The 27,678-nt window shown below is 44.7% G+C and overlaps 1 protein-coding gene and 1 long non-coding RNA gene across 2 annotated transcripts in view; one reads left to right on the forward strand and one right to left on the reverse strand.

The window, feature by feature from the left end:
* Positions 1-27,678, reverse strand: part of LOC139801711 (uncharacterized) — a 131,684-nt gene that overhangs the window by 14,457 nt on the left and 89,549 nt on the right. The gene's annotated exons all lie outside the window — the stretch shown is intronic.
* On the forward strand, positions 5,572-27,648 carry LRRN1 (leucine rich repeat neuronal 1). Its single transcript, XM_071756346.1, has 2 exons — positions 5,572-5,817; positions 19,929-27,648. Exon 2 carries the CDS (start codon positions 20,154-20,156, stop codon positions 22,302-22,304), a length of 2,151 nt encoding a protein of 716 aa, XP_071612447.1. The 5' UTR covers positions 5,572-5,817; positions 19,929-20,153; the 3' UTR covers positions 22,305-27,648.

Consider the following 27,678-nt stretch of genomic DNA (forward strand, 5'->3'; position numbering starts at 1 on the left):
GGCTATATTCAGGTATTAATACACAGCAAAATAGATCTTAGTTTTGGCCAAGTAACACCCTTTTGGAGATTTCCCTCTAGTAGAGTAGGTGTTTATATCTACAGGCATCAGTCCAATACTTTCCTAGGTCCATGAGTTTCTCAGTTAATTTCACACTAAGAATGTTTTCAACAAAGAAGCCACAGGAAAAAAATGCAATTAAAATCAAATATTCTTTGGCTGGGACAGAGAAGATGGTTTTAAGCTGAGCATACCAATAGCAGCAGCTGAACTAAGTGGGAAGAACTGCTGGATTTGGTACAGCAAGCAGCTCTTGAAGATATTTCTGCTATGGTGCTGCAGACAGCCCTGGCAAACCCAGTGGCATTAGCAGGAGCTGGAAGGAGTGCAGGGGCTGTATGTCTGCTCCTGTGTGTAAACCAGAAGTAATTCAGACTCAGTTGCAGTAAATGGAGTAAAAGAATAACATCAGCCCAGCAGGGTTGTGTTACTGGGCATTTAATGCCTTTAGTCTGGGGTTCAGCCACCCCATCCCTTGTGTCCATCATCCTGAGCCTGGTCACTGCCTCTGGAAGTGACAGTCACCTGCCCTGTGGCACCAGAGCTGGGCATGTCTCACCCTCAGGACACTCCTCCTCCTCCTCCTCACCCATCCTCTGCCACCTAAGAAATCTCAGGCAGTTCTTTAGCATGGTGTTTCTGCAGACACCCTAAAAAGTTTTCCTATGCAAGTCCTTTTGTGATTAATTTATTATTCTGGGAAAAGAGAAGTGTATCTCAAAGAGGGCTGAGATGCATAAAATGAAATGTTGGCCTGTTGAGGTTGAGGTCCTTGTGTGGATGAGATGAGGAGGCTCCAGCCTTTCTCCCAGAGACAGAAGCAAGGACTTCACACCTTGTCCTGTCAGGGTCTGAGAGCTGCACACTCAGCCCTGGCTGTACAGGATCCTCCAGCAGGCCAGACAAGATCAGGCTTTGGGCTGACTGAGCACAGCACATGAGGTCTTTGATCAGAAGATAAAGGAAAGCTTTTCATGGATGATGGGATTCTGGTGGAAAGGAGCTTCAGTGCTCTATGGGTTATCACCCTCACTCTTGCAGTAAATACAAGTTATGTCTCCTTACAAACTCTGCAATTGCCTTTCAGGTGCTCCAGCTTTCTAAGAAGCTTTGTGGGGTTCCCAGCAAAATGTTGACACAAGATTAGATCCCTCCTCATGAAACATTCACAAGACAGATCGTTTGGGAAAAGATACATCAACCAGAAGGAAAAGCTTCCCAATTAATAATATATAAGAGAAGTGAGATGGAATAGTGCATGAAATGCCTGACCTGCTTTAAAAACACTGCCTGGTGTTATTTTAGCTCCTTGTTCAAGACAAAGACATGCAGATGTTCTCATCTCCTCCATACAGACAATTGCCAATAAAAGGAAGGGTGAACCACTGTAATTGTTGCAGCTGAAGAGCTGGTTTATTTCTCATGAAAGAAAAATGCAATTCCAATCAGCAGGTAGTGGGATCCTTCTAGGTCAAAACAAAGCCTTTAATTCAGGGGTTTGGCAGAGCAGCACCATGGTGACTGGTGCAATTGCTCTTCCCACTGAGCTGCTCTTTGTAGTCTGTGCACACGTGATGGCAGCCACACTTTTGCACCTGCAGTCACTTACACCATTTGTGCATGCAATTATTATATCTGCATGCATAATTGGGGATGCATTATGCAAATAACCAGTTATTGATGTAATTGGTCATTGGCTGAGGCAGTTCCTCGCTGGTAATTTGCTGTGCAGTGTGGGTACCTTTCTGAATAAATCCAGCAGGCTTGGGCAATTCTGAGAACAAATGCCCAGCATCTGAAAGACCAGGTGAAAGGAAAACCAAGCAGTGTTTCATCTCACTAACAAAAAGTGTCATGGAAGCTCAGAAACCTATTGGCACAAAATGGAAACTGGAATACCTCTTTCTCTACTTCACTCACATGGAAGTCTTAAGCAAAAATCCAATTTTTATTCCAAAAATTCCAACTAACTAGCAGCCCAAATGGTGGGAAATAGATTTTTCTCAGAGGTTCTTTTTTATGGCCACTTGAACAGAAGTGTTTGGGAAAGGACTCAGTCCTGCCTGAATACTGCTGATGGGAAAATTGCTGATTGTACCTCAAGCATGTCATGGGAAATGACACAGAGAGGAAAATCTGCTCCCCTTCTTCCGTGGAAAACTTCTCCTTAGCCCAAGAGGTCCAGCAGCAGCTTCTCCTGGAGCTGTTGCTACAGACACCAACTTCTACTATCATTCCAGCACAAAAATATTCATTTGTTGTCTGTGAGACTGATTTTTTAATTTCCATCTCAACATTATTCTCATTCCCATGTTCTAATGTTGTGAAAACTGCCTAGAAGCAAATAGAGCTTAAGACTGTAAAATTTTAATGCACATTCTATTTTGCTTCCTATTTGTTTGTATGTAAGTTTTGGGTCCATCAGGTTTATGCCTCTCAAGCTTTCCTACGCAATCAGAAAGAATGAAACTTTTTTTTTTTTTTAAATGAAGCTGGCATCTGGCATTTCCTTAGTATGTATCATTCTAGAAGCTGGATTTTAAAGAAAAACATGACCTACCAGGCAGAATCCCTACAAACCCAGGAAGTTTAGCAGCACTCCCAAAAGAAAAACCTTGGAGCATGAAGATGGGGAGTGGGACTGTTAATGAATGATGCCTGTAAGAAGACAAATGCAGGAGCCAGAACCAGAGCTGAGCACATGGCTTGTGTGGTGATGAGATAACTGCACCTGATACACTCCTCTTCCCAAGGGCTCTTTCAAACCAGACAATTCTGTGGGTGCTTTGCTTTGGCCACAGTGCAGGTGCAGCTGCAGGTCCCTGGTGCTGCAGAGCTGCTCCTCTGCTCCCCTGGTCTCAGCTCCAGGACTGAGGTGACAGCAGGGACCAGAGACCTGACACTGCTTGGGTCTGCTCCACACCCAGCAGGGGATGGAGCCCCAGCACAGCCCCAGCAGCTTTTCAGAGCTTTGAACCCACCTAAGAAAGAAGACAGAGAAAGAAGAAAATCCTTCCACCCCCCCCCCCACACACAGCCTCCTGGAGATCTCTTGCTCCCCAGGCACAGCCATCCCCTCCCTGTCCCTCCCTGTCCCCTACTTGTCCCCACAGCCCTGGACAGAAGGTCCACGAGGGCTCCACAACCACTGAGCACCAGCCTGTGGCCACCACCCCCGCTTGCCTTGGGGTTTGAAGGTTCAATCTCTGGTTTAAAAGCTTATTTGTGATTGTTTCACAGGTTCCTTATGGATCTGGGCAGGGAGAGGCCCCATTGCACACGTAATTTCAAATAGTGAAAGCCTGGAATGGAGCCAGCATCACCTGCAATGGCATGGAAATGAAGTACAGAAAAGACTTTTTTCCCTAGCAAGCCTCTTCCAAACCTGGGGCTCTTCTGCTGCTGTGTGAGCACAGGACAGGCTCAGCAGCTCTCCCAAAACCACAGCCAAGCCTCTTGCTAAGCTGTCAGCATGTGCACCAAAAAAACCTCGGACCATTCCCTCCAAACCCTAATGCCCATTAAAAGGCCACGAGGGACAAGGCTGCACGGGGGCTGCTGGTCCTCTGGGTGGCAAAAGAAATGTTTGTAGAGAGGAGCATGATCACTGCACGTAAGTAATGCTGGGTGAAAGGATGTGCTTCCCTGAGAAAGCAAAAATAAATTCCCTGCCCTGAACCAGCAAAGAACCAATGGCATTCACAACACAGCAGATTTTCCCAGAGCATCAGCTGTTAGATTACTGCCACATCAGGAGTGAGCAATGGATGGAAAAGTAACATCCAGCCTGATGAGAAGAGACTCTGTGGAAAGAGAAGAGGCTTTTGGGATGACACTGATGAGTTCCTTCTGAAATTTCAATTTCCTTAAATATGAAAAGCTTCCCTGTTGGTGCTACCCAAACGACCTTTAGGACTTCCAGGAAAAAAAAACTGCCTCAAGAGGAAACCTGAAGCATTCAGACAAGACTGTATTTGCTACATATTTAACTTCTTGTTAACTCACATTAAGGGTCCTCCTCACTATAAATTCTTAAGCCATTTTCAAAAATCATTTCCTGAGAAGGTTTTGGAGTATCCCAGGAGGTGGTGCTGAGCTCAGCACCTTGCATACCAGCCCCTTCTCAACCAGGCTGTGCTCAGCACACTGCCTAGATGACTGCTACAGCTTCACACAGGGCAGGAGGGTGAAAATGATTCCGTGGGTTTAGTTGGGGTGTTTGTGGATACAAGCACTCGGGTTGCCAGTTGAGCTGTGCAGGATTGCCATTAGCTTATGCCAATGGAAGGCAAGAGGGATGAGGCAGTCCAGAATCCTCCCATGACAGCTCTCCCTTCTGATGCTTAAAGGAATAATAATTAAGCAAAATAGGAAATGAAGATTTAGAGGCATGAAGAAAAGCTGCCAAAACTTCAGCTGGCCTTTGGCATCCAGTCCAGCCAGGAACACCTGGGCTGGCTCACACAGGGGAATTGTTCTGAAGCTCCAAGGGGAGGCTTCAGGAGGAGGAGCTGTACCAGGAGCACCCATGTGTGGGACTGGGTGTGCTGGGCTGCCCTGCCCCAGAGGGAGGGGGCTCTGCCTGCAGACACCTCCTGGGGCACTGGCACTGAGGTCAGGACAAGGAAACACAGGGAAATGTGCAGGTCTGTTATTCCAGGCTAAAAACAACAGAGGGAAGAGACAAGGCAGAACAGCAGAAGCAAAGGGGAAGCTGCACACATCCAAGGGCTTACATGAACAGCTTTAAATCCTTGGATTTCAGGCTCAAATGACTCCTAGGGCTGAAGACGTAGCATATTTTTCTCCTACCTAATTCATTAGTCTCTGATTCAAGCAGCTCTAGAGGAGAGGCAGATGTAATTTCAGTGAGCAGTGGTGCCTCCCTGACCCTGAGGAGCATTCCCCTGTCTCTGAACACCTCCTGCAGTCTTGCCCTGGGCTCCTCCTGGGGGCACAGGGGTTCCCACCCCTGCCCATCCGCAGGGAGGGAGGTTTTCCCCTCCATGGAGGACAGAACATCAAATCTTCAAGTCCTGGGAGGCCCCTACGACACACAGGACCTTGCCACTACACTTTTGTGTCACTTTTTAAGGGATTCTGCAAAAACCCCTCAGAAACAAGGGTCAAATGGAAGTGGGAAGTCACCTGGCACCTGTCCCCCATGGCTCTGCCTCGGGATACAGTGTTCAGTATCACGACAGGGATATTTTTTGGTCATTATCTCAGCCTAAAGGTGGCGGTGGGGCAGGCACAGCCCGGCAGCACAGCACAGGGATAACCCCCACGGGAGACAGGAGCCGGTCCGGGTGTGCCCGGAGCCGTTCACTCTGAACCCTACTGAGGGCAGCACCAGCCCTGGGGTGTGGCTGGGGGGCGGGGCCTGGGAGGGCGTGGCAGGGGAATGTGTCCCCGCCCCTCGCCCCACCCTCCCAAGCCCCGCCCCCGTGTCGCTGTCCCAGCCAATGGGGGCACAGCCCGTCAGCTGACCGACGGCCCCTACCCAGGTGCGCGCCGGCGGCGGCTCAGAGCGAGCGGGCGGGCAGAGGCACCGCATCCCTCCGCAGCCGCTTCCCCCCTTATTCCTGGAGGAAGGAGAGATAAGGACGAGGAGGAAGGAATAAGAGGAAGGAATAGGAATCTCGCCTCCCGATCCCTTTTTTTCAAACCGCTTCGTTCCGCAGCAGCGGATGTGCCGCCACCCGCGCAGCCGCGGGGAAGAGCCGCGGGTGCGCGGGCACCGAGCCCCGGCCGCCGGTAAGTGCTGGAGCCGAACGGGAACGGGGGGAACCGGGCCTGCGGGAGCTCCGGGGCCGAGATCCCCCGGGGGGCAGGCAGGCAGGCAGGCAGGGAGGGAGGGAAGGGGAAAGGAGAAAGGAAAGTTTGCGGTAACGGGGGGGAGTCGGTGCCCCCCACTCCCCGGTCCCCGCTGGGGAAGTTGAGTGGGCAGGAAGGTTTTCCCGTGCCAAGCCGGGGAGGGGGTTCGTACCGCCCCGGGAGCGCCCCGTGCGGGGTGCGGGGAAACTGGGGCCGCTTCGCCCCGCACCCCCGGGGGACGGCGGATGCGGTTGTTAGCGCGGGGCTGCAGCATCGCCCTCCTCCCGTCCAACCGCTCGGCTCTCCCCCCAGCCCCCCCCGCTTTAGTTTTGCGGTGAATCGGTGCTATTTTTGCTGGCCGCGTGGCCCGTACCTGCGGGGGAAGGGGGCCGGGGAGGGGGGGTTTGCCGGCGTCCCCCATCGCCCATTTGCATGCGAATGGGAGCGTATCCCGGCAGATGTCTGCCCTCACCCATTCACCCGGGGGAATCTGAAAAGACAAGGAGTCTTCAGCTTAACAATAGCCCTTCAGAAAATGGCATCAAAGGCGCAGTGTGAGCGGGGCTGCCCGGGACCGCCGGCCCCGCCACCCTCCTCAGCCCGGGGCATTGTCCGGGGGGTCCCGGGGGCTGGCCCCGCCGGTACCCGGCGCTTTGCCGGGGCGGGGATGCTGCGGGGCCGCTCCGCGGGCCCCCGGCTGCACCCCGAGCTGGGCTTTTTGGGGGGTTCGGAAGCCAAAAAGCTGCGGGGGGAAGCGGGACCCCCACCCCTTTTCCCCCCTTTCCCCTTTGTCGGGGCCGTCTCCCCCCCGGCAGGGTCTGGCATTGTGCCGCCGGCTCTGCCCCCCCGCAGGAGCGCGGCAGATGTTGGCCTGCTATTGTACAGCTTTCCCTAAGTTATTTAGTGCTGGTTCGGTGCGTTTTTCCCACTAGGCGGTGGAAAGAAAAGTAAGAGAATAGTTACTCTATTTTCCGAGTAGAAAATAATGCGGTCCAAATGTGCGAGATCACGCAGAGGATGCTGAGGATTTTCATCCTGGAGCTGCACGGTAGCTCCCAAGGAATGAATCCCTTCAATAACAATTAGTTTGTGAGCTTTTAAGGTTTTTCCTTACAGCTCAAAGGATCCCTATAAAACGAACGTGACATTTCTAAACAAGACTATAAACCTTTTATGGAGAGTAATTTAGATGGACATGAGGTGAGGTCCCAGCTGCTCAGATGACCCCAAGTCCCATCAGTCCCGACTGCTGTCTGAAGGGACCTGCCAAAGTATGTCCTAAAGTCCTGTGCCTTGGAATTTAAATTAATTTAAAAGGCAGACACATGGAGAGAGAGGGCGAAAAACCCACTGCACCGAGCTTCCCCAGTGCCCAAGTGGTGAAGATTTGTACAGGATTCCTTAGGTCCCATCAGACTGTGGGCTCCTCACCTTGGATGTACACCCTCCCTGTCCCCTGCTCACCCTCCCTGTCCCCCAGCAGCCTGTCACAGCTCCCTGAAAGAGTGAAACTTGGGCTCTCCAAGAGCTGAAGTGGAACTTTTACCTTGGCAGTTTAAAAGTTATCTGAATCAAACTGGATGTTGTTCCTATAAAATGATACCTCCTGGTTGGCATTTTGGGCTGTGATAGCCCAGTTACTGCCTTAACTAAAGGATTTTCCATTGCCTAGAACAGACGTGAATAATGTTACTGATTATTAAGGGAAATAAGGCTCAGGATCAAGTTGTATAGGTTACAAAAAGGGGGAAAACTTTTAAGAAACGTCTTTTGCACTGAACATTAAAATTGACATGAATAATGCTAAGAGAATCCAAACTTGGGCTGCAGAAAGCAACTTCGGTTGAGGTTGGTGTTGGGGGCTGAGCTGCCGTGCAGGCAGGGAGGCAGCAGGGAGGCAGCAGGGGACCAGCGAGCCTGGTTTAGAACCAGTCCTGTGTGCAGCTGATGCCAACTGGTGAGGAAAATGTGGCTATTTAAAAAGTGTTAACGCTTTCGTTGTCCTGTCCTAAATAAACACTAAGCAGCCCTGGGTAATAGAGGAAACACTTCTATATATAGAAGGATCTGTAAGTTGAGGAAATATTTGCGTATATAAGATGTATGCCCAGGACTATCTGGCTGTTCCATCGGTGTGTGGAGCAGCTGCTGCTGGGCTGTGCAGCAGGAGGCAGCTCACCCCGAGGCACTGCTGCAGCCTTTTGTTTTACTTCGCTACAGTATCGTGGCACTGCAGAAGCCAGGCAAAACTTTTGCTAATGGGCGTGCGGTATTCCTGCTGCATCCCTCTGCCAGAGCCTGCTGCCAAGGCAGGAGGCAGCTACCAGCTCTCCTTTGAGGGGTTTGGGTTTTGTTGGTTTTTTTTTTTTTTGTAGGGACGCTTAAAGCACCTGGGATGAATCATAACCCCAGTCAAGTCTTACTGGTACTGCAGCTTGTAGAGTGTAATATTTGCTGAAAAGGTAATTTATTTCTATTATTGAGGCTACAGAATTTTTTTGTTATTGTTGTTAGGGATGATAGATACTCCCAAGTTTATTTAAAGAATATTTAAAAATTATTTTTAAAATTTCTTGTATTGTTTTGAAGCTTTTATTTGTTAATAAGTTTAAAAAAAAAAATGCTGTTTCACTTTAGTAGATATGTTGGGTAGCTCTGTGCCACCTTAGAATTTCTATCTCTGATATTGCTGCTTTCCCAGTGACTGCCTCAGAGCAGCCTGGTCCTAGGTCAGGCTCCGTGTCAGGCTAAGAGGAGGATGAAGCATCAGAAAAAGACAAACCCAAAGCAAAAAAGTTGGGTAACATTTATAGAAGAGTGGTTAACCACATTTTCTTTTTTTTTTTTTTTTTTTTTTCAACCAGCAAAGTAGCAAGATGCTGAAAGTATTTACTGAAGAGCCAAACATTATCAGAAATAAAAATATTCTTTTACTGTGCCCTTTGTAACTCTGGAGGTGACTGTTCTTTGAAGCCCTGATTAATATAAATGAGTTGTAATTTTCTGACCAAGCCATCCTAGTTCACATATATTATTCCATTGGCAGACATGTGGTCTCCACAGCTGTCCCCTCATTTGTGTATGAAATGGAAACACTGGTGGCATTTGTAGGTTACCATAGTTACAGGAACAATACACGTGTGAGGCTTCATCCTGCCAAGCTCCAGATTTTTTTCCTGGCAGACATTTTGTAGGCAGAGAACTGAAGAAAATCTATGTAAAGTTTTTGGAAGCACATAAATCCTTTTCTCCTCCTATCTGTTTGTATAATGCTAATTGAGAGGGAACCTGCGTTTCAGCCTGCCAACAGCTGAATTTTACATCCCCTCCCAGCTGGAAATGCCATCCTGGGAGATGCACGGGGCTCCCAGGAATCGTAAATTCCAGGCTCCAGTCAAGAAGCTGCGAAGCAATTAGTAGGCAAAAAAATTATGGCAAGCACAAACCACAACTTTCTTAAAAATAACCGGTGGCATAGCAAGGGCTGCCCAAACACAAGTTGGGAGTTGCGGGTTCTGCAGGTTGTCAGGAGGGTTGTTGGGCTCCTGGGGAGCAGAGCCAGGAGCAGCTCCCACCAAGCTGCTCTGCAGGAGCATCTGCAGAAATCCAGGAAAGCACACTGGGAGCTAACTCGGTTTTGTCTCTAAAATTAATAGAAACCCAATATGGGAAGAAAGACAACGGTAAAGAAAATTGTGGCTTAGAAACTGATTTGAAACTGATACCCAATGTGGGTATCCTATAAACTGAGCAAAAAACCAGGGTTTCTTCAAGACTTGGGGTGCTCAAATTCTGCAAAGAGAAATCAAAGCAAGACTTCGATAAGAAATAGGCTACTGAGGATGTGCTTGGGTTAGTCAGTGATTTTTCCCTTCTCATTCTTTCCCTGTAGCTGAGCAATTAAAGTCCTCCACTAATGGGCCTCAGAAGGTCAGGAACAGAATGTGTCTCCGTACAGGTGAAGAGGCACCAGATTAAAGCTCTTTATATCACCTTCTCTGCTTTGTTGTGCTTAAAGCCCTGTAGCTTCAGTCCAGTTTTGTTTTGCAATTTACATTTCATCTTTCATTTTTCTACATCTTGCACTGCAAGAAAATACTGGATTGGCCTATTTTGTATTGGCCTCATTCTCCTCCTGTTGAGGACAGCTGAAGTCTTTGGCATCAGTAGGAAGAGAATTAGGCTCTGCTCTTAAATTCTACTGCAAAATGTTTTTAAAAAGTCACCTTCTAATTCGTAAAATCTTAACTTGGTGATAAAAGCCAAGGTTTTCCTGACTTTCCAGCCAGCTGAATTACCAAAAGAAGAGGGTGAGGTTTTTACCTCGGAGCAGTTTCTAAAGATCAAGTATTTGAGCTGGAGTAGATACCTACTGCTTTTTTCTTCTGCTTTTTTAACCTGAAGAAACACAGGGCAAAGCAACTGTGAGTAACAGTCCTGAAATATTTAACAGGATGCTGTATTAAGAATGAACAGAAGTTCTAAAGGTGCTGTAGAGAAGTGGCTGTCTCTTTCCCTTGTTCCATTTGGTACAGTGCTCTTGCTACATAATTCTCTCTCCTAAGGTGCTGCCCCTTAGTCCTCTGTGCCAAGTCACAGACTGGAGCCATCCATGTAACACTGGAGGCAAAGATTACTCACAGGGTTTATTTATATAAATTTTAGAGATTGTCAGCATCTCATCTCCAGGTATTTAATGTAACAAACTGGAAATCCAGCAAGTTTTGCCTCTCTCAGCTTTGATTGGAGCAGGAGTCCCAGCTGCTTTTAGAGGCCCAGAGCCCCAAGGTGTTTGCAGGGTTTGTCCTTGCCCCAGCAGTGTCCTGCTGGCCAGGGGTTGGGGACACCAGGGTGGGGAGGGTCCTTCTCAGATGGGGAGGGAGCAGAACCCCAAGGCAGGTGGCAGGGCAGGAGGTGTTTTTCACACCAAGGTGTCTCAGGAGCAGAATGTGGGTGGGAGCCATCACTGCCCTGTCCCACTGCCTGAGTCCCAGCAGGACAGGGCAGCCCTGTTTGCCTGGGGACCAGCAGCAGGGAGGTCCCAAAGAACCCCCAGGCATGTCCCATGTCTGAGACAGCATCATCAGCTGGGAGTCACCTGGTTCGTGTCACGGAGTTGCTTTTGTAGACAACAGGAGGTTGGGAAGTCAAGTGCAGGAGGGAAAATACAGCACAAAAATGGCAGAAAAGACTTTTGTAAGGATGTGTCTGCTGCCTGCTTGACACTCCTTGTGCCTGGGTGGAAAATTGTCTTCCAAAAATCCCAGGATCTGGTTTCATACACACAGTCAGTACCAAAGACATTCCAAGGTTAATGCTGAGACAAAAACTTGTGTGTAACAAATACCCTTCTGACAGTGCAGCTAACCTGCACCTCCATCTCTGTCCCTTTCACTGGAGCATTTCACCAGAGGTCACGAGTCCTTTCTTTATCACAGTCAGGTTTTAAAGATAACATTAATGGTGTGAAGAAGACTTAAATGCTGTCTCAGTTCCCTGGCTTGCTCCTCCATCCTGCAGTCCCACAGCTCAGGTACTGAGCTGCCTGATTTCTCTACAGTCAACAGAACTTAAGACATTAAGCAAAATGCAATCTGTGGAGTTGGTCTTTCTGTAAAATTGGACTCAGTGCACAGGAGCAGTGCACAGCTGCCCCTGGGATGTCCCTCAGCTCCCCAGGCAGCCAGAGCTCCAAACGAGATGGTCCCCAAGGACTTCTGTACTCTTAGGGGTCAGGCAGCAACAGGGTGAAGTATCCAAGTAACTATGAAGAGGGAATTATTGAGCTACCTAAAAGTTGGTAATGTTTTAATTTTTATAAAATATCAAAGCCTGGATTGAATGTTTTTGTAATTTAAAGATGTTTACCACCAATATAATCAATCCTACATTTTCTGTTATTTCATGCATCATATGATTTATTTGATTAAACAAGTCCAAAAATACCTAGTAAGTACACTGCATTCCTTGCTAATGTGCTGCATATAATTACTGGGATGCAGATGAGCCAGTGGTTGGCCTTGCTAAATTTTTAAATTACAACTGATCCATCACTGTAACAGAAACAGAGTAAATATTGATAGTTACAGAGATCCACCACTCATTACAGGCACTGCAGTGAGTTGTAAATGCATTGCAAAAGTAACTTCTTTTACCCATGGAGGAACAACACAGTTAAGTGAGCTAGATGTAAAAAATTATAAAACAATAATAAAAAATTAAATAGCTTCTTCTAAACAGATCTCAAAAATCAATTCAGAATAGCACAGGGCACTGCATAAAGCCAGATAAGTATTGTTTGCAAATTCACAGCCAAATGTTTTCCTTCATCTTCTTTCCCCCTCTATGTGAAAAAAGCCCTAGATTGTTTCAGATTGAACATTAGAGTGTCTGAATGAAACACCTTAATTAGGTAAAGACTTTATCTATAAAGCATCAATAACATAAAATTTGGAGAGGAGCAACTTCTGTATTTTCTGCAATAGGCAGCAATTTCAGTACCTCTGTATTTTGCAAGCACTTACAAAATAAACCCATCTGGAAAAACTGCTGACTTTGCTGGGACAAGACTGAGGACTAAAGCAAAAGGAACAATTTATAATCTATTCTTAAACATACAAATACATTAAATATGATGTATTTTTTTTCCTCTCTCCATTTCTTGAACACCTCAAAGCAAGATTGTGATCTGTTTTCTGTACAGAACAAAGTCTAAAAATTTGGTGATACTTGAGCTCAAGAAGAACAGCTAAATACAGATTATTATAATTTCTGCCACTCAGTTTTCTGAGCCTTCCTTTCCTGATGATGTGGCAGATGACCTGCTCTACCTTCCCAGCAATGCTACTTAAACAATTTTGGAATGAAGTAATGATGGAAAGCATGTACTCCATACAGCAGTGTATAATGGGTTATCAGTGTGGAGGGAAGAAGCAGGGTTTCAAAAGCATAAAAAAACTTTGGGTAGAAGCAGATTCCAAAGCGTGGAAAGATTTGTGAAAAAGAGAGAGGAGAGGGTGGTGAAGCCTCCAGCTCCCTGCAGGGACAAGCTTTGCCTTAGAGCAGAGTCAAGCTTTAGCTCAGAGTAGGAGTAAAACCCAATCTGTGGCCACTTAAAGGAATGACTTCTATCCCATCTCTACTTGGTTGAGTTCCAATCTTTGTCGTGGGCTCACAGCCTTTATATTAGATCCCTCAGCACCTCCCTTGAGAAGTCCATTTATTTTGTTACTGGTATGTTCAGGGGCCTGAAGGCAGAGCTGAGGTGGCTCCAGATCAGTCAGTTCAATATATGGTTTTATTAACATCTATATGTAACAATGTCATGGTTTGGGTCAGGATAAAGGTAATTTTCTGTCTTGTAATTTTGCTTTCAGCTGTCTCCTGTAAGCACAGTAACTGTAGCTCAGAAAGAGAGAACTTGACCTTGCAATCATATAAATCCTTGGAAATAAAATCAATGGAAGTCTGTTCTGCTCTGTTCCAAGGGGTGAAGCCTGGAAGCATGCTGCACATACCAACTGAGGAGCTACAGATGGAGGCTGACAGTAGAATATAGTTTAATAATTATTCATAATAACTGAAAGCTAAACACATAGTACAGCCATGAGAAAAAAGTTATCAAAGTAGAGAGGAACAAGGCCCAGAAAAATAACTTTTTTGTCTTGTTTGAAGAGGAATGACTGAAGCTGTCACGTTACATAAGCTGCCTTATTACCTCCACATATGTACACACATGTACAGGGAGGATTTGAATAGTAAGTCTTACACATTTCCTACAGGCAGCATTATTAGGAGATTTGATAAGTACATACTGAGATACTGAGTCATTTCAGTTGTTATTTATTGGCTATCATGTTTAGCACAGGAATTTTTGGCATCCTTTATGGTAGTAACAACTACTTACACACCAGGGTCTTTCCCAACTGTGGGGGATCCTGAATGACTCAGAAAACTGGAGTTTGATCTAGAACTGTGTAGGAAGCAAAATAATCATGCTGCCAGAAAGCAAGTCAGCAAAAAGAGAGGAAGAGGATTTTCTGTTGCTTTGTGAAAATCCTGTGGAGTTCTGACATCCATTTTTCTAATGGTTACAAATATTTCTCACGTGCTCCTTATTCCATCATTATTAACACTTCACTTCCACTACCCAATTCATCAGCCTTATTCATCAGAGTACTCAAAAAACCAAAAGATAAATTCCATTCCAAAATCCTACTGAATCTCTTGATGCCTTTTTTCCTTTTTAAGACCTGATTTTCTATTTTTTTAGATTTTGAACTTCCTGATTTTGATAGATAGCTAGCAAGAAGCAGAGACTTTCTGAAATCCTCATAAGGTAGGTGCCTCCATGGGCAACAAGATGTTCAGATCCTTCCAAGTGGTTCTGAGATCCTAATTATGCCAAGACTGAATTCCCTTTCTGTTCTTTAAATATGACAGGAAGATGAAGCAAGATTTCTCTGCTCCTGGGCCTCTTCCATTCTTCATGCAGCAGAGACACAGAAGTGTAAAAAAGAGTTGGAACAGGTCTCCCAAAATTAGTTATGCTCTGTAAATTTTAGACACTGTACAAACTAAACCCAATTAGGTTTAAATTCTCCTTTGCATTTACAATAGACAGAAGCCCATGACTGCATCCCAGCAGGTAGAGATGAAAGGAGAGAGGTTCCCTGGGGGTTTGTCCTCCATCAACCAGAGGTCCTGGGCCCACCCTTCAGTGCAGAAGGGAAGAGCTGCAAGGAAGAGCTGATGGAAATGGCTTTTATCTTGACAGTGGAAATTATTTGGTTGGCTGTCAGGAAAGCTGATAATTTTATCTGGTAATTATGTGGAATGAGGAGAATAATCACAGACAGGATTCTCCTCCAGTGAATGAAATAAAAGCTTTACTACTGCCCTTCTATTGAATGGAGACAGACACTGGGTAGCAGCAGATGAAAAGTAGAGTCATGGACAATAAAAGAACAGCCCTTATTTTCCCAAGATTAATCTGTTTTATGAAAATAAACTTAGAAAGTAGATAGCAAGATGAGTTTCTACTATAAGAATATTACTACTGTACAAACATATCTTGCCTTTCAGGTTTTCAAGCTTTTAAATGTTTTTCAGAGGGTTTTCATTCCTAAGGAAAAAAAAAAGCCAGAACAGACTATATAATTTGACAACCCACTGTTTGGAAAGCACTTTTTATTCCTGGTGTTTCTAATCTGACTTATTAATGGTAATTTGCAGGAGATGTTTCAAAGAGATGACAGAGCTGGGTGGCAATACCAGGGCTGATTTGATGGGCCATCAATTCAATACAGAGCAGCTCTACCCTGCATGGCATCCAGCCCCTTGTGCTCAAGATCATGAATGAAACGAATTTTTCTCCCTCCTGTGAATTTACTTCAATATTCTAATGCCAAGCATTGTATCTGATGCAAGGCTGAAGAATAAACTCCAATAAATTACAGATTTTATAGTTTTAACACATTGTTTCTGCAGTGCAGGTAGGACAAATAGGATGCTCTTTGCATTTCTTTTGTGGAGGTAAGACTGGTGCTTTTCAAAAGAACACAGCTAGAGCATGCTGAGGGTGTCCTGAAATACAGCAAACTGCCTTCTCACCAGAGTGTTCCCTACAATGGAACACGGACTTGATTTCAGTGGAATTCTGTGTTGCCTTTCAAGAATAAGCTCTCCTTGTCAGCCTTTGGTGTGTGCCCTTCCAACTGACATCACTTTCAGCTTGACTTTTCTGTATTTTACACAACGTGAGTGTGTTTATTGCTAATTTCCTGGTGACAGAGGAGCCTTCAGAAACCCCAGTATCCAAGGCTTGCTATCAGGCAGACTCCTCAGTATTTTTCTAAATAGGCAGAATGGCACTTGTAAATCTCAGCCCTGGGAAAGGAGCCCATTCCATGGGCTAGCTCTAAGTGTCCTGGTTGTTAAACAAAAAGTCCAGGTCCAGCCTCCTCTGGGATGTCACTGACCCAACAGATTTCAGGGTTCAGCAGCCTAGGACCAGTTTTTGGGAACTGAATGATGTGTTTATATGGTAGCAGGTTCACAAAGGATGAGGATGGGGACAAGCAAGCTGCTCCAGTCAGTAGCACAACAGACAATTTTCCAAAAGACTTGCTACAGTACTTAGGCTCAAATATGAAAATGTTTTTGTGGAGAGCTGGGTAGGTACTGAGGATCAGTATGTGCTGCTGGCTCACAGCAAGTGCAAAATAAATTGCTTGTCTTAGCCCCAGGTAATTTTCTTCCTGTCTGATCCCTCAGCCTGTTACCTAGGCACAGTCAGTATATCTGGATGCCAACCAAGATCTGCTGATGCTCCTTGCAGTGCAAAAGAAATTTTGCAAGGATGAACCACTTAGCTGTGGGGAGAAAAGACTTGCTGTGGTGGTGTGGTTGTTTCAAACAGACATCCCAGTGTCTGTGCAAACAACAGTAATTCTTTTTTTTTTTAGCAATGTTTAATAGTGACCATTCATACACTTGTCATGGAAATCACACCACTTTGTCTTCCAACTACCAAGAAAAAACGTTTAACATCTATTCTTTAACTGTGAACACTTTTTGTGAAGAGTTTATTTCACCACTGTCCCTCCAGGGTCTCATCCTGCTGCCTTACGGACTTTAAGGTACTTTTTCCTTGCATTGCCTGAACAAGTACCCAAGCCCTAGCACCCTCAGCAAGGCTCCATACAACTTCTCCCATAAAGTCAGACATTATTTTTGTTGATACCGAGTGAGCAGCTGTTGTGACTGCTGCAGGGCTTTGGTACAGTAGAAAACACAAATTTAATAAATGAAGGGCAAAGCAGGGAATGCAAAAAGCCATCCTTTACCAGCTCGGTATCTCCTGAAAGAAGGTATAATAATACTCCTTATTATTTAGGGGAAGTTTTCCCACCCGACATTTTTAAAAAAAATTTTTAACATGAAATTGAAACAAGTGCTAGCAGTCACATGGCCCATATTCAACACCATGTTCAGAAAAAAAAAAAATTATTTTACTTTCTGACTGTCCTGGAGGTTTTGAGGACTGATAGTCTCTTGGAACCAGTGCTCTGCTCTCCAAGTGGGGATTTTTAAGAAATATTCCCTGGCCTTTAAAAGCCAAAATTGTCTGAATTGGTCCCTGCACTCAGCTACCCAGGACATACTCTATTTGTTTTGTATGGTAAAAAAAAAAAACAGCAACTTAGAGCAAAAGGGCTGTGTCTGGGCAAACCCCCAGGTGTCCAGCAGGAAGGGGCACACACTGACACTGAGTTGTCTCACCCATCCCAGTGATAGTTGGGAACTTTCCCAGGGCCATCCCTGGTTTATCCACAAGGGTTTGGTGATCATTTGGAACCACATACTGCCAGAGATTTTGCTTTCAAAACCTGGTTCTCCTCCAGTTTATCCACCCAAACCAGAGAGCTGCTGTGGTCAGGCACCTCACAGAGCTCCCAGTGGCAGAAGAGCAGCTGGGGAATGACACCAGAACCTGCAGAGCACTTTTCCACTGGGAACAGCTGCCTCTTCAGTTTTTCTCAGGGCATCTGCCTGGGTTTTATAGCATAAGCAGCAGCTGAAGGAGAAGTCCCTGCGTGGGCTTTTCCCTCCTGCTGTGGGCTCTGGGCTGCCATCCCTGGAAGCACAGTGCTCACCCAGGCTGGGCACGCGGAGCCCATCAGAATTTACTTTTTGATTACACTGAATTCTCATTTATAGCTTCATCCAAGCTGGGGGAGATTGGAGACAGTAATGTGCAGGTCATTTCTAAAGAACATTTTCCAGTTAAAGAAAATTAAATCTATTTGCAGTAGAAAATAGCTAGAGAGGAGAAAGTGCCACTAGTAACTTGTAAAATCATATGTCTGCAGTGATCATAAAGGCAGAACTGTACTCCATAAAGCCAGACATGCCATCTCACCAAGGAGGAACAATAAATGGAACGTGCAAGTAAGAGGATATAAATATTCAACAAAGAAAGGACGGAGTTTAAAGGTTCTTTTCTCAAAATCTAGATGTGCTCTGACATATTTTAAAGGAAGCTCTGAAGCCTTTTCCAGGCAGTTTCATTTTTCAAGTGGTACATGATTCATAGAGCTACCTCAGAACTAAAATATCATTAGGGGCCACAGCTTTATAAGGCATGGGCTTCTTTCTCTTCATATACTTACAAGTTAGAAGAGAGAGGCTGAAGGAATGGTGGGAGCATTGTTGCCAGCCTCCTCAACACTAGCTGTTAATATATTCCTGGGTTTTATGGTGCAGCTAGGATTTCTTTTTTTTGTAGTGCAGTTAATGTCTTCTTCAATTCTTCCATCAGCTGGAAGTTACTTGAGAATAAACGTTTGCTGTACATCTGCTTTTCTCCCCCCTTAGCACAGTCTTAGCTCTCACTCGAGTCTCAGCTACCAGAGAGAAAATCTAACTTAAGAGGGTCAGATGCTTTCTGGCTGACATTCCTCTTCCCCTTCCCCCAGAAACAACCCCAGCACAAACAGTGACATGCCAAAAGCAAACTGCTGTTTTGGTGTGTGCTACTTGGAGCATTACATGAGAATCTGAAATAAAATACTCTCAAGTTCATTCTTACTATGCTGATACACTTTGGAACTAAAAGCATTCCTGTCACCTCTCTCCAGATGACTATTTCAAAACTATTTTTAAAAGCTGCATTTAGTTTTATTACTTTCTGTAATAATATCTTTGGAGGGCTTCTGCTAGGTTGAGTCTACAGCTTTCTAATTGAGAAAGATGTCATTCCTGCTACTCAGCTTGTCATTGGTATGGATGCTGTCTGACACGGCACAGTTTGATTGGTTTAGTTACATAACAAGAGAAAACTTTTGTTTGAGAATCCTCAGCTACAATCATTAGAGCCTCAGATCCATAGCATCCCCTGGAATGCCAAGAGCTCTGCTCTTCCAGCCCTCATTCCCACGTGTCCCATGCTTTGCTGGTGTGTGCCTTGCATTGAATGCCAAGGTGAACACAAGCCCTCAGCTGTGTAACCCTCAGGTACACTTTGTCTGCCAGGATCTGTGTGAGCTGAGAGGAGCTCCCTGGGGGGGTGAAGCCACAGCCACCAGCACAGCGTGGGCAGCATCCCCAGCACCAAGCACCCCAGATCCTGCTGGAGGTGGAGATGTGCACCCTTCTCCTCAACAGCACAGCCCCAACCTTTCCTACACATCCAGAAACTCTCTGGACTGGAACCATGCTTTTCCCAGCAGCAGTGATAGGTTTGCAGGTAGCTGTTTCCTGGAGCTTTTGGATTAAAGTGAGAATGAGAGATTCCTAAGAGCTGAGATTTTCCTTGAGCAGGTGGTTAAAGACCCACGACACCATAAATCATCTGAGGTGCCCTGGACACTGCTGGGTTAATTTAAACATACTCTTGCCTGGATAACTTCAGGCTAAAAAGATAAAAATTGTGGTTTACAGAGTCTTGTGGAATTGTGGTAAACAATTCACACATGGTGCACAATGCAGTACAAACAGCTAAAATAAGGACAGTACGTTCATTTAATCACATTTACTCTTATTGTTTGGTGCTTAGCTGGATTAAAGCCCTTATCTGGAACCGATTTGATTAAGTCAGATGAGTTTTGGCAAAGTTTGTATGCATTTAGCTTGAAACTTAAAACCCAACATCCTCTGAGCCTTAAGTCTCTCCACACCTGGAACCTGAGCCCTGGGGGCAGCTCTGGCACCCCAGCTCCCACTGGGATGGGGCTCAGAACACTCACTTGGGATAGAGCTGCCCTGGCAAGCAGAGCATAGAAGATCCTCCACCTGCATTTCTCAGTCTGCATCTCTCCAGAGCATTTCTCAAGCCATTCAAAGACTGCAGAGCAAAACTGAAAGGGATCCTGGTAGAAGAGAATTATGAGCCCTACAGAACTTAACTATTGCAGAGCAGCGTTTCTGAAAGAGAAGTGAATGTTAAATAATGAATGTTTTCGTGTATTTTTCTTTAAGGGATGAAGGAATTAGGTAAGAGATAAACTGTATATGAAATGAGCATAACATATACCCTATTCTGTTTTCAGGAATATCTACAGACACTGATTTGCCCAAGACTCTGGAAGACAGAGGAGCAGCTGAGATTCTCCAGACCATTTCTTGTCTTCTCTAAACTCAGAAACTCATCTTTCACCTTCTGGATGTCCAAGCCTTTCACCTTAAACTTTAGGCTTTACATTTTCTGCCTGATAAATTACCCTCTCAGTCTGTTAGTTTAAAGGGCTGGGGAGCTGAATTCCTAGCTGACCAGCATGGCAAAGGTTAGAGTTGTTGTAACTGTTTTCCTGCTGGTGCTGGAGTTGTTAATGAATTCATTAACTGAGTCTTCCATACAGAGTAACGAATGCCCACAGCTTTGTGTATGTGAAATCAGGCCGTGGTTTACACCACAGTCAACCTACAGGGAAGCCACTACAGTTGACTGCAATGACCTTCGACTAACAAAAATCCCCAGCAATCTTTCCAGTGACACTCAAGTCCTCCTGTTACAAAGCAACAACATAGCAAAGACCACAGATGAGCTCCAGCAGCTGTTTAATTTAACAGAATTGGATTTTTCGCAAAATAACTTCACGAGTATCAAAGATGTGGGGCTCTCTAATCTCACCCAACTCACTACTTTGCACCTGGAGGAAAACCAGATCACAGAGATGACTGACTACTGCTTGCAAGACCTTTGCAATCTTCAGGAGCTGTACATAAATCACAACCAGATCAGCAGCATTTCTGCAAATGCTTTCTCCGGCCTGAAGAATCTTTTAAGGTTACATCTCAACTCCAACAAATTAAAGGTCATTGACAGTCGTTGGTTTGATTCTACTCCTAACCTAGAGATTCTCATGATTGGAGAAAATCCAGTGATTGGAATACTAGATATGAATTTTAAACCGCTGTCAAATTTAAGGAGTCTGGTTTTGGCAGGTATGTATCTCACAGACATTCCTGGCAATGCCTTGGTAGGCTTGGATAGCCTCGAAAGCCTTTCCTTCTATGACAACAAATTGGTTAAAGTTCCTCAGCTTGCACTTGAGAAAGTTCCAAATTTAAAATTCCTGGATCTCAACAAAAATCCGATTCATAAAATTCAGGAAGGTGATTTTAAAAACATGCTCAGATTGAAAGAGCTGGGAATCAATAACATGGGAGAACTGGTTTCTGTTGATAGGTATGCACTGGACAACCTGCCCGAACTCACAAAACTCGAAGCCACCAACAATCCAAAGCTGTCCTACATCCACCGACTGGCATTCCGCAACGTCCCTGCCCTGGAGAGCTTGATGCTGAACAACAATGCCTTGAATGCAGTCTACCAAAAGACAGTGGAGTCCCTCCCGAACCTGCGGGAGATCAGCATCCACAGCAACCCCCTCAGGTGTGACTGTGTCATCCACTGGATCAACTCCAACAAAACCAACATCCGTTTCATGGAACCTCTCTCCATGTTTTGTGCAATGCCTCCGGAATACAGAGGGCAGCAGGTGAAGGAAGTGTTAATCCAGGATTCAACCGAGCAATGTCTTCCAATGATCTCTCGTGAGACCTTTCCCAACCACCTCAACCTGGACATTGGCATGACGGTGTTTTTAGATTGTCGGGCCATGGCAGAACCCGAGCCAGAAATTTACTGGGTCACTCCTCTTGGCAATAAAGTAACTGTCGAAAGCCTCTCTGAGAAATACAAGCTGAGCAGTGAAGGCACCCTGGAAATCTCTAACATCCAGGTTGAAGACTCTGGGAGCTACACCTGCGTTGCTCAGAACGTAGAAGGGGCCGACACGAGGATCGCCACTCTCCGGGTGAACGGGACCCTCCTGGATGGCACCCAGGTCCTGAAAATCTACGTTAAGCAAGCAGAGTCACATTCCATCTTGGTGTCTTGGAAGGTTAATGCCAACGTCATGACTTCCAACTTAAAATGGTCATCAGCCACCATGAAGATTGACAACCCCCACATCACATACACCGCCAGGGTCCCGGTGGATGTGCACGAGTACAACCTCACCCACTTACAACCATCCACAGATTATGAAGTGTGCCTAACGGTGTCGAGTGTCCACCTGCAAACACAGAAGTCCTGTGTTAATGTTACAACAAAAAATGCAGCTTTTGCACTGGATATTTCAGACCAAGAAACCAGCACGGCCCTGGCAGCGGTGATGGGATCCATGTTTGCAGTCATTAGCCTCGCCTCCCTTTCTGTTTATATTGCAAAAAGATTTAAGAGAAAAAACTACCACCACTCGTTGAAAAAATATATGCAAAAGACCTCTTCGATCCCACTGAATGAGCTCTACCCTCCACTTATTAATCTCTGGGAAGGTGACAGTGAAAAAGACAAGGATGGTTCTGCAGAGACCAAGCCAACCCAAGTCGACACATCCAGAAGCTATTACATGTGGTAACTCAGAGGATATTTTGCTTCTGGTAGTAAGGAGCACAAAGACTTTTTTGCTTTATTCTGCAAAAATGAGAAGTTGAAGACTTTTGTATTTTTGACTTTGCTAGTTCGTGGCAGAGCAGTGAGGACAGGTGGATATTTCAGAATTTTTTAGTATAGCGTATCGCAATGGTTTGACACAGATGGCAGCTTCACCTAGCTTCCAAGTCTTTTTTTTTTTTTTTTTTTTTCTATTTTCCTTTTTATAATTTTTTTTTTTTTTTTAGTTATTGTGCTATACTTAATGCTGTTCTAACTACAGTGCTGAATAAAATTAATGAGAGGCTGGGGTGACCCTGTGATTCCTAAGTAGCACAACCCCATTCTCCTGAAGCCATCAGTAGAGTACAGAGTCCTGCAAAGCTAACACAGGTTTGACACTGCAGTGAGCTGGGTTTGGGATGCTGGTCTAAGGACTCCCACACTGAGAAGACCTCAAATGATGTTAGTTGACTGTACTGTAATGTTGTATCAACTGATTTGAATGTTTTTGACTTTGAACAATGACTTTTTTTCCTTTTTATTTTTGTAGTAGCTGAGAAGGCTTTAGGTAAAGCTAACAGGCAATAGGAACATGTACATCTGATTTTTTAATGTAACAGACTAAATGTTAACTGTTCTCTTATTCTTTTTATTATATTTAGTAGACACTTTTGAAGAATACTAGAGTTTTGTTGTGTTTAAATCACCAACAAGTGATTTAGTTTTGTTCTGATTTTTTTATTTTAGAAGTCACAATAATGTATTGGGTTTAGATGTCACTAGTTTGACTGGTGATCATGTTTTGGCATAAAATATATCCAAAATGTTATATAAAAATATTGTGGGGGTTTTTTTCTCAATTGAATTATGTTTCAACAAAGTTCCAATTTTTAAAAAATACATTTGTTTTAACAGCAGTGTTTTCTCTGCACTATGGATGCAAAATACTAAAAATCATTTAATCAGAAAAATGTATGGGTATGGCTTTTGGACTGTAAGTCACATGCAGAATCAAAACTGTCTGGCATAAGGTACGCAGCCAAAATAATTCACCAAGGGTCTAACAAATCATCCTCCTTTTTGTATAATGCTCTGTTTATATTTTGAGCTAGGATACAAATGAAGCTGACATTTAGATGTCATTATGGTCAGTTAGGACAAAACAAACCCAGCTCAGTGCTACCCAACTGAAATATCCTGGCATATACATACAAACAAGCAAAGAAAAAAACAAAGAAAAAAACAAAGAAACAAAAAAACCAACCCAACACAAAACCCACAAAAAGAATTGGTTTAATATTCCTTCAAAAGCAGAAATTAAGATGGCTAAAACTAACAAGACTGTAGTAAGTTTGGGTCCAATCCTGAACTGTACTTTTTAGAGGCTTAAAATGAACCAAGTGTTTTACTGCCTGAATATGTCAGAAGTGCAGAAGTCAGCAAGCAGTGCTGGGAATACTGTGGCTGGAGAACTGAGAGCTGAACCTCCAGCGTTTGTGCGGTGTCTGGTGTGAAGCTGGGACAGTTCTGCAGACACAAGCAGGAGGGTTCTGGGGCAGGATGTGGCTGCAGTTCTCCAGAACCTAACCAGCAAGCACAGCATTTTCTACACCTTCCCACCACTCTTCAGTGGGCAGCTTTTTACATGTTTTTACCTACCAAATATGCCCTTGGTCAGCAAATGTTAATTGTTAAAATAATGGATGTGCCTGGTCTTTGAGGTGGTTTGAGGGTTTTTTGTCTCACTAGCTTCTCAAATATATCAAAGACCCCCCCCCTCCCAAGATTTACAAATAGCTTCAAACTTGTTTTTCTCCTTCAGCCAACTGTCTGAAAATAAAAAAGTGCTCAGCACAGTTTCAGTAATGAGCTGCTTTGGTGCAAAAGCTTCAGTACATCCCTTGGATACATCCATGCCTTGTTGATCTTCCACCTCAAGGTAAAGCTGAATGAAGCTATTAATTATGCATTTAGATCAAGTACCTATGCTGCTATACACAATCTTTTATATGTTCTGAGTTCTCATACATTTTTAATCATGTGACAATTGGGATTAGGCAAGAGGTTTTTGATCATGGAGAAGCAGCATGTTGGAAGCATTTGGTTGTCACCTCCTGTGTTTGTTTTTAACATTAATGGAAAATTTCCTCTTGCCTTCATCTCCAGAAAAGCTTCAGAGCAATAATTACCATCTTCTCTACACTATTCTTACCTTAAAACTGGCTCTGTTATTATAGCTGATATATATAGAGCTATGCTGTTGAAGAACAGCAGGAGAAAATGGCCTGTGACAGCCAGGCACCTCTCCAGGATCTGCAGGATTTGGGGGCTGCTGATGTTGCTGGGAGAGAGAGCCCCAGCTTACCTGAGAGCAGCAAGAAGCACCCAGCTAACCTGGTACATTCTGCAGACACAGCTAGCAGTGATAAATGTTTTCAGCCTTGTAATTTGACCCCTTAGAATTATGTACAGACCCCCTGGAAGTTTAAGATTTTGCTAATAAAAGAAAAAAAGTGGGTAAGAGATTAATCACATGTGGCATATAATCTTAGAAAATAGCCTTCACCCTTGTGCTAGCAATTTGGTGCTTGCAGTTTATTTCTGAGCAAAAATAAAAATACTCTGCCTAATTGCCTTCAAAAGGTATTTGCATCTACTATTCACTGAGGACAAAAAACCACCCCCAGTGTGCTCAGCATCAGAGGTTGAGACTGGCCACTTCAAAACCAGTATGGGGAGGAAACATCATTATCTTACACTTGGCTAACAGTTCAGAAGTACTGGGTAAGGGTAGCACATGCTTCATACCCAACTAAACTTCTGCTGTTACTTCCCACTTGGTTGCCCAATAATAAAATATTTTGGTGCCCTAAAGAGTAAATAGCTCACTCAAGTGTGGGACATGGTACTCCAGCTAAATCCACTTTTCATTCCCTCACCTAAAGCAGAATGTCCTGTTGGAATGAGGGAGGGGGCTCTCAGCCACAAGCCAAGACTCTCACTGGAGATGGTCTTGGAAAAAAGTGCACAAACCAGTACTGTTGGGGAGCTAGAGCTGCCCCCCAGCCCTGCCTCATGGAAACACTCATTTAGGCACTAAAAGAAGGTGATGAAGAGAAAAGAGCTATAGTTTGCACCAAATGGGTTAAAACTGGAAATAGGTCAGTAAATCTGAGAGCCAGGGAGAAGGGCATAAACTTGCCCTATAGGCACTGATAAGCCAGGATGTCAGTGAGAAAAGGACCATCTTTTTGAGCTCCAATTAGGGAACTCCTGTTGCTTTGTGCTGGCAAGCTTGGAAACAAGGCTGAGGCCAAACCATTGCCATGAAATTCCTGAAACTGAGTGAGATGAAGAGCTGGGGGCTACTTCTGCAACATCACCACAGCCAACACTCCCTTATGGGAACAGGACACTTCACTTGGGGCATCTCTAATCATCTCACCATCCCGCTCTGCATCACGATGGACACGTGCACTATGGGCGAGTCCTGGTGAAAAGCACACAGGCACAGGGGGTGCAGGCAGAGAAGCTGTTTCACAAGCCACCCAACACACCAGGAGGAGCTGCTGGGTACACTCATCCTGCTGCACCCCCACCACTGCCAGCAGTGCCATCCATCCCTGCTGCAACCAACATTGCCTTCTCCTGTCACCCGCTGCAGCCCCCCAGGGACAGGAACCCCCGGAGCAGAGGGCAGGGTGAACGTGTCACCATCCAACCTCTTTCTTCAGGAAAACCCAGAGTGCCTGAGCTGGAGATGCAGCCCTTGTCAAACCCTGTTATTTGTAGCCCTCGTTAGAACACTGTGACCCTGCAGAACAGACCCTAGTGCTACCACAGCTGCTGGATAATGTTCCTCTGTTGGGTCATAGAGAAGTGAATGGTTTGTGTTTCTCCTGAACTCTCAACCTTCTAATCTTCTCCTTTCCTGCTCTTTCCTACTATTGCAAGATTTTACAACTGAGAACTGTTACCCACCCACTCTCCCTCTGCCTTCAGCCTTTCCCTGCTCTCACCCTGCCTCACGCCCTTCTGCCAGTCAAGGGCAAATCCTTTTCAGCCTTGGTCATCCCAAGAGATCCCACTAAAGGACTTTTTAATTTGTATTTAAATTTGCAGCTACCTGTTTCCCTGCCAACCTGTCTCCCTTCACCTAATTCTTACCCTGTTTTTCTTTCAGCTGGTGCCCCTCAGAGACCTCAGTTGCTGCTGTCAGTACAAGGCAGCTGAAGGATGTGATTCCAGCAGCAGCATTTGGGTTTGGTGCCACCCTGCCACCTCCCCACTTACTGCTAATGCACAGGACCCTCCCTTCCACTACCAAACAAACCCCTAAATGTCTTCCCATGTCTCCCTGCTCCACTTCTCTCTCTGCCTTTATTTGTGAGCACATTATGATCCTCTGTTATTTTCTTCTACTGGTATGAAAGCAACAAAAGACTCATTTTTCTTTCTGGTACGGTAAAGGAGATTTACTGTCAAATTTGTACTATTGTATTTATGTCAAGTAGACCAAAGGAATACTGAATCATAATAAAAAAATCATAACAGTTTCTCAACTACGTGAAAATACTTTGGAAAAGCTGGAATTGATCATTAAGTGAAATTTTCAAAAGCAACTAAATGACTTAAGAGCTTCCATCTCATTACATTCAGTGATACGTTAGGTGCAAAACCAAGTACAAGATTTTTCTTGAGTGCATCTGGAAGTATTGACTTCCCTTAAATTCTGAGCAGCTGGGAACCTTTTTATGCAGAATTTTATAATGTGGACATTTTAAAAAAAATCACTTAAGACCATAGTTTTCATCTCAGTTATGGGGGTGGGGAAATAAGTTTTAAATCCTGTCATCCTCTGTGGAGTTACTGATGTGCAATGATCTAAATAAGGTTTACATCTTTAAAAACTGCAGTTCCAGCTTTCTGCTCACAACTGGAGTAAAAGTTGTTGGCAGATTTTTTTTTAAACAGTAGCTTTTCCTACAGCAGCCTAATCTGCTGGGCTTGATCCCAGGCAAGAATTAATATATCAGTAAAGATCAGGGTAGTGATGAAAGGAGAAGGAGCACTGGAGTATTGACTACTTTTAGTTTTCAACAAGATGATTTAATATGAACAACCCAAAGACTGCAGAGTGCATGAGGACTGTGCAACCTAATAATGCAGGTCACTGACTAACCCATTGCTCTCAAACATGAAGAGGAGGAAATGTTCATAACTAGATTTTTTTGTTTCAGGTATGAAATTACCCTTTTAGCCTTCATAATTGCATTTGAAGAGTTCTCTATAGTAATAAATAAAAAGATTCTACATCTTAGACTCAATTACCTGTTTGTCTCTCACTGCCAACAGAA

This window comes from Heliangelus exortis, chromosome 12, assembly GCF_036169615.1.
Source record: "Heliangelus exortis chromosome 12, bHelExo1.hap1, whole genome shotgun sequence".
In the NCBI taxonomy this organism is placed as follows: Eukaryota; Metazoa; Chordata; class Aves; order Apodiformes; family Trochilidae; genus Heliangelus; species Heliangelus exortis.

Bases quoted from the DNA above. Each gene is read 5' to 3' on its own strand.
- LRRN1 (XM_071756346.1), top strand. From the start codon at position 20,154: ATGGCAAAGGTTAGAGTTGTTGTAACTGTTTTCCTGCTGGTGCTGGAG.